General features: G+C 52.6%; 1 protein-coding gene across 1 annotated transcript; it reads left to right on the forward strand.

Annotated features, from left to right (window-relative positions):
- The first annotated feature begins 375 nt into the window (after positions 1-375).
- Positions 376-6959, forward strand: SLC29A3 (solute carrier family 29 (equilibrative nucleoside transporter), member 3). Its single transcript, XM_009865544.1, has 5 exons — positions 376-615; positions 3533-3615; positions 4168-4394; positions 5459-5621; positions 6290-6959. The coding sequence occupies exons 1-5, from the start codon at positions 376-378 to the stop codon at positions 6957-6959; spliced, it is 1383 nt and encodes a 460-aa protein (XP_009863846.1).
- Positions 6960-7197: the final 238 nt, after the last annotated feature.

Here is a 7197-nt window from a genome sequence, read left to right on the forward strand (position 1 = left end):
CGGCTTTAGTTTATGCGTCGGTTTAGTGGGTGTTAATCCCACCTTGCAGCACCGGCAGCATCCACACTTTGCGAACTCTCGGTTCGTTTTGCAGCTCTGAGCTGAGCTGAGGCTTCCTGCTTTTGCAAGGCCAAGGGGACGGGTTAATTATTAATTAGGGATGGAAACATGGGTGCTGCCCCCGCAGAGCTGAGGTCTCCTCTCCTGCGCCTTTTGGGGATCCCATCCCAGTGCCGAGCCGGTTTGGCTCATTCATCCCGCTGCTGGGCCGAAGAAGGAGGGAGCAACAGTTTTGCAACCCTCTGAGTCCTGATACGGGGTTTTTTTTGGTGGTGTTTGATTTTATTTTATTTTGTTTTGCAGCGTGCCAGCACTATGAACCCCGTGGGCAGCAGCTTTCCCCGGGACGAGGAGCCCCTGATCGAGGAGCCCTCGGTGAACAGATGCGGCCAGCAAAAGCCACACGACCACTTCCACGGAGCCTACATCATTTTTTTCCTCCTGGGCGTCGGGTCCCTGCTGCCCTGGAATTTTTTCATCACGGCAAAGCACTACTGGATGTACAAGCTGCAGAACTGCTCGGATCAGGCGGGACAGGCGGCGTCAGATCTGCGGGTGAGCGTGCTGCTTTCGAGGCAGAAAAAAACCCAACTGGGATCTTTCCTATCTTGTGCTTTTTCTCCTCCGCTTCCTCAGAAGGTGGGGGAACCTCCTCTGGGGTTTTGTCTGCTGCAAATCCCAGGTGGAGGGTTTATTTGGGGAGCACCAGCCCTTGCAAGGAAGATGCTAAAAGCTAAAAGGCGCTTTGTGGTCCGTCTCTTACCTATATTTGAAGCACTAAGGTTTAAAGCACGTTTAAAAAATTTGGCTTAGCCCACCCTATAAGCAAGGCGGCTGCTCGTAGGACAGATTATAAAGTGCGAGGCAAAAAGAAAATCTCCTCTATTTTTTGTCCTTCATGCTTGGTGAGCTCCCTGGCCTCTACTTTCTCACCAGCACTCAACCGCAACTCCCTGTGGGCTGGGAGATCGATGAACCTGAACTTCTGGCCCCACCATGGGGTGCTGAACACCTTTGAGGGCGTTTTTCCCCTTTCCCCTGGCTGGTGCAGGACATCACGTGGAGGTGGTGCTGGGGCTTTGCAATAGCACCAGTCCCCTCCCTGTGTACTTTCCTGCTTTTTCCTTCAAAATCTGGCAGGTGTGACTGGAATATTTCCTTGCAGCCATCAACATCTGGCTTTTGGCACCTGGGGTGAGGAGCTTGTCAGGGAGCAATTGATGAGCTGGCCTGGAGGTTTGATGCCTTCTTTTATTTCTTCTCCCTTCCAAAAAAGCCGCCTTCTCTCACTCCTGCCTTGGCAGGATTATTTCTGTACCCACTCGACAGAGCAATGAGGCTGCATCCTGGTCTCCTCGTTCGAGTGGTTTGGGCACATTTTATTTTTATATAAACATGGAGCCAGGTGTGTCTCCCATGTATCTTCTACCAATTTGTCGCACCCGTGTGGCATCCGTGGCTGTTTTAATTTTAATAGTCATTAAGCCACCTGCGTGGGAGTGAAGCAGAGGCAGCTTGTACCAGGATGCTGAAGTACTGGTGGTATAAATTGAGATACTGGATGGATTAAACCGATGAAGACCAAACCTGTGTGGCCCCCAAAGACTGGAAATAGGCTTGCAAGGGTGCTCAGAGAGGGGATGAAGCGTGCTCTGCCACCACATGGCACGGTGTCCTCCATCCCTGCATCCCACCTGCTCCTTGTGGCTTCTGAATCATGCTTGCCCAAGGCCATTCTTGAAAAAGCTGATTTTGAGTAGAAGAAGTATCACTGGGTGTCTTCTTCCTAAAAACTCTTGCCCAGCTGTATTCCTGGTCAGATCATGTTACTTTGTGGGGGAAAAAGAAGACCTTTCTCTTTCTGTGTGGCCATGCCACAACAATTTTGACTTCCTCCCATGAAAAAGCAACCTCACTGTCCCATGGCAGCCAGCTGATTTCATCCAGGGAATTAAAACTACTTTGCCAAAGCATCTCAGTGACGCCAGTGACTAATTTACCACCACGATGCTGTGTTCTGGTTGGGGGTGGTTGTTTTTTAAGGCACCAAGCGCCCAGCATGCCTCATGGCAGGCTATTTGAAGATGCTGTGGATAATAGCAACCTTCATTATGTGCTCTGGCTCACAGCTTTTCTACTTGGCTTTTCTCTTCCAGCAGAGCCTGGGTAAGGCAGGGTAAACTAACTCGGAAATGTATTAAATATCCCTTGGGCTGGTTTGGAGGTCTTTTTTAAGTAGGTCAGTAAATAAGCCTTAGTTTTAGCCACCAACTTTGTGTTTTGCTTTGCTCACCTGTAATTCATCGAATGGCCATAGAGCTTCGAGCCTCCTGCTTTGCCACACTGATGCCGTTTGTGTCTCCAACTATATGGACCCTCAAGGAGCGATTATTAGATTTCTCGGTGCTTACAGTAAAGCTCCTGATAGGGAAAAACAAGTGAATATGCTTGTAAACTGATTAAAAGAACGCAATGCAAAGCCACAAAAAGAAAAAGTTAAAAATAAGGTAATGTGTGAAATGCCTTCTCGCGCTCGGCTCCGTTTCTGTAGCTAGGTAACTGCAGGAAATGAAAGCCCATGGCAGTGGGAGTGGGTATGTAGGTCATCTTTGCGAGCATCGTCCTACCTGCTGGCTGAAATTCCCCTGGGGAAAAAAAAACACACAAAACCCAACAAGGGATTAAGCACCTTGAGGGGAGGAGATAGAGCAGACACGCTTTAACAGTGAAATACGTAAAATGGAGTGAAAATGTAAGTGGTTGGCAGCAATCTTGGTGGAGAAATCGCTCTCTGCTGTGGTTATTGCCTGACCTCTGGGTGAGACAAGCTGTCGAATATTGACTGGTGCTGTAGCCGGCTTGCTCCAATGGCACATGACTCCCCAGAGTAAATGTGTGTTGAGACTCTGTATAGATTCTCAGTGAGTTTTGTGCAGGCAGAGAGAGACTGGGAAGGCAAATAATGTCCCTGTATCCCTGCTCAAGCACATTCTCAGGTGTGGTGTTGGGCACGCGGGTTTGTAGCTGTCATGGGCTTTTGAGGAAAATAATATTAATCCTTTTGTGTCCTGATTTATTAAAAAAAACCCCAGCCCTCATGGAGCTCGAGTAGGATAAAATGTTCAGGGACTTTGTCTGGGATGCTGGAGCCAGAAGGAGAAATTCAGACCTCCTTATTTCAGCTGCTGCCCCATGGGGCAGTGTGAAGGTAAGGCAGGTATTTCCGTTTGTGTCCCTAATTTCCTGAAAAATCCTGGGGCTTGTTGCAGGATGGAAAACCCCTGCGGGCCTGTTCCCTCTGCCTCTTGTCTTGAGCAGCTTTGTAACACGCGCTACGATGCAACGAGGTGGACGCCTCCATCATAACTCCTTAGGCGCTCTGTCTTTAAGATGTGAAATTCATGTGTTGTTTCCCGTTTACTTTTTTCTTTTCCTTTGATTTTTTTTTTTTTTTTTTTTGGTAATCTGGCAGGACTATTTTGAGAGTTACATCTCCATCGCTTCGACTGTGCCCTCAGTGCTGTGCCTGATTGGGAACTTTGTGCTCGTCAACAAGTAAGCGCTGCTCCGTCCCCGGCTCCGTTAGCCTCGGCTCTTCCTGGCTTTGCCGGCGTCGCTCCTGCCTTTCTCCGGCTGCAGCCCTGCCTCCCAGCTCAGCATCCCCTTCCCTTGGTTTTAATAGTTTTAATGCCCTGGATGAGCATCATTAGAGCATCCTCCTCCCTGTTCGGCCAAAACCTCCTCATCTTGCCCGTGCTTGAATTGCAGCTGGCTGAGATGAAGCCGGGTGAAGCACCGTGGCTCCCCGCCAGCAGCACCCCTGCGTGGGGATGGCTGAGAAGCACCAACTGTAAATAAATTCCTGGGTTGATTGCTTGGCAAAATGGGCTTTCCTCTTAAAAATGTAGTTTTTGCCAGGAGGGGACCGACTGAGGAGAGCTGGACTCATCTAGGCGGGAGTAACTCCTTCCTCTGGTCCTACCAGCTGCTGATCTAGGTTAGGAGGTGGACCCTCTGTACCTAAAATCCTTCTCCCAGATCAAGCTCCAACACCTCTGTGAGTGAAGGGGAATGTGTTCGCGTGCTTAATCTTCCCTTCACTCGCAGGGTGCCCGCCAGCGTCCGGATCCTGTCCTCCCTCTTTGTCATGCTGGCCATCTTCTTGGTGATCACGGTGCTGGTGAAGGTCGACACCTCAGCCTGGACCACTCGGTTCTTCGCCCTCACCATCGGCTGCGTGGTCGTCGTCAGCAGCGCCTCGACCGTCTTCACGAGCAGCATCTTCGGGCTAAGCAGCCGCTTCCCCATGAAGAACTTGCAGGCGCTGATCTCGGGTTGGTGTCATCCCCCGCCCTACCCAACCCCACCCAGAAGCGGTGCCGTTCCAGCGGTGATCATCCCGCTCTCGGGTTTTTGGCAGCTGCTTTTTTCTCCCTCCTGCATCTGGCACTTCATCATAGAACCCTAGACTGGCCTAGGCTGGAAGGGACCTTAGAGATCATTTAATCCAACCTCCCTGTCGTGGGGAGGGACGCCTCTCAACTAGATCAGACAACACATGGGGACACGTGGGATTTATTTTAGTTAAACTTTGCCTTGAAGATAAAGGGAAGTTGCTGAAGGAGAAAAGCGCTCGGTCACATGAGCTGGTGCTTTTTGTTTCTATACATACCTGTAAACCAATGTGCTGAGGGGTCAGGAGAGCAGCAGGTTCTTCGCCATCCCTGCCTGGGGGGTGGACGTGGCTTGACCTGGTTGTTTGTTTTGTTCAGGGAGAAGGAGACACGGCTCCTCAGTTGGCAGCCGGAGGAATCCTCAGCTTTGCCTCGTCTCCTCCTTTCTGTTCAGCATCTTCCATGAGTGATGAGAGAGCTGTGAGTGATGAGCTCCCTGGAGGTTTGAGGCTGTTATAAATGTGCTGTGTAGCGGCTGGCAAACCAAGAAGAGAACAAGGCAGGGTGGGAGTGGAAAATCAAGATGGAGAAATTTTTCCCAGGACTGAGACCGGAGTGTTTTAGTGAGTTCACGCCAGTGGGGCGAAATCACCACTTCCCTGAGATGGCGTTCCTGTTGCTGGTGGCTTGAATCCCCGTCTTGGGGGACTGAGGAAGAGAGGTAGTTGTATGTGGAAAGAGAGGTTTAGGCTTTGGGCAGGGATTGGACCTTCTCTGGAGGGCTCAGCACAGGCAAGCCCAGCAGGTCGGGTCCCATCCCAACCCTGGGGTGCCAGGAGGTGTCAGGAAGAAGATGCTGCTGTTCCCGAGTTCTCTGCATCCAAGTCCTCCTCGCTGGAGGTGCTGTGGGTTGCTCTGTCACCTCGACGTCCCACCTGGGATGTCAGGGTTGGGCTGTCTCAACCCTGGGCGCTGAGCTCAGTCTCTTTGGTTCCCCCTCGCAGGTCAAGCCATGGGTGGCACGATCAGCGCAGTTGCTTCTCTGATCGACCTGGCAGCAGCAGCCGATGTTACGGACAGCGCCCTGGCCTACTTCCTCACCGCTGACATCTTCATCGTCATCTGCATCATGGTCTACCTCCTCCTGCCCAGGCTGGAGTACTCCAGGTGTGTGTGGACATCCCACAAGCACGGGTCGGGGGGGTGGTTTGCTGAGCAGTGTTGTTGGGGGAGATCCACGGGATGCTCGCTGTGCCCCATCACCCACACTGGCATCCCACCCTGTGCCCCACGTTCTCTGGCGCAGTGTCACCACCGGCCACGCTTCTTCCCCATTTCACCAAAACCACAGACTGAAACTGGGCGTCCATCCCAGCACATGCTGAGTTTCTGTTAAGCCTCCCCAGGGGGTGCTGACGCTGGAGCTTCCAAAACTGCGGGAAGTCAGCAGAAAGCCGCAATCTGGAAGCAACCAGCCAGGTGGGTGCCCGTAGGGCGTCCGTATCTGCAGCATCGTGCACTGATGTGCATCATCTGTCGGTCTTGTTGTTGCTTGTGACCCCCTGAAACCACCTGGCCCCCCCAAATGCTTGTGTGCAGTAGATCTCCCCTCTCTGTGAACCACTCGGGGTGTAAGGGGATCCCCGTGGTGGGGAAGAGGGGGTAGTGGGTCCCCGAGGGTCACCTCTCTGTACAAGGTGGGAGCTAGAGGTGTGATGGGGACCCTTTGTGAACATCCCAGCCTCGCCAGCTTCTCTCTTGCTCCCTCTCCAAACCTCAGTTTGTGTTTTCCCACACACACTTGGCTGATAATCTCCCTCCTCATCGTTTTCCAGGTATTACATGAGCAGCCAGGAGGAGAGCCCATCGCTGGCCGCTGTGTTACCCAACAGCTCCGTGGAGGACGAGGCAGAGCTGGGAGGCACCGCAAACACCTCCTTCCTCACCAAAAGCACCAGCATCCCCCCACTCCGCCCTATCCTGCGGAAGACCGCCTTCCTTGGCTTCTGCCTCTTCTACGTCTTCTTCATCTCTATCATCATCTTCCCTTCTCTCTCCTCCAACATCGAGTCTGTCAGCGAGTCCTCAGGAAGCCTGTGGAGCACCAAGTACTTTGCACCGCTCACAAGTTTCCTCCTGTACAACTTTGCCGACTGGTGCGGGAGGCAGGTCACCGCCTGGATCCAGGCACCCGGCCCCAGGAGCAAGCTCCTGCCCGCCTTCGTCCTCCTCAGGACCATCTTCCTCCCACTCTTCATCCTCAGCAACTACCAACCCCGGGCTCACATCCGGACAGTGGTCTTTGACCAAGATGTCTACCCGGTGGTCTTCACGGCGCTGCTGGGGTTGAGCAATGGCTACTTGGGGACGTTGGTCATGGTCTACGGCCCCAAGATCGTGCCCAAAGAGCTGGCCGAGGCGGCAGGGGTGGTGATGACGTTTTACCTTGTGCTGGGGCTGGCTGTGGGCTCCGCTTGCTCCGTTCTCGTTGTCCACCTCGTGTAGAGGAGTGGCTGGTGGTGGGGGGATGCCCTCGGTTTGCGGTACTGCTGTCAGGTATTTAAGGTTGGATTTATTTTATTTTTTTTGTTCCCCAAAAAGCCAGGCAGCACCACAGTTTTGGGGCAGGCAGCCTGCGAGGGAAAGTTCTCCTTCTGAGAAGGGGTGTCCCCTGTGCTTAGGTCATTGTCCCTGTTGGGCATTTCTCATTTCCCTGGATCAAAGGGACAAAAAAAGCCTGGAG

This window comes from Apaloderma vittatum, unplaced genomic scaffold (assembly GCF_000703405.1).
Source record: "Apaloderma vittatum isolate BGI_N311 unplaced genomic scaffold, ASM70340v1 scaffold29642, whole genome shotgun sequence".
NCBI lineage: Eukaryota > Metazoa > Chordata > Aves > Trogoniformes > Trogonidae > Apaloderma > Apaloderma vittatum.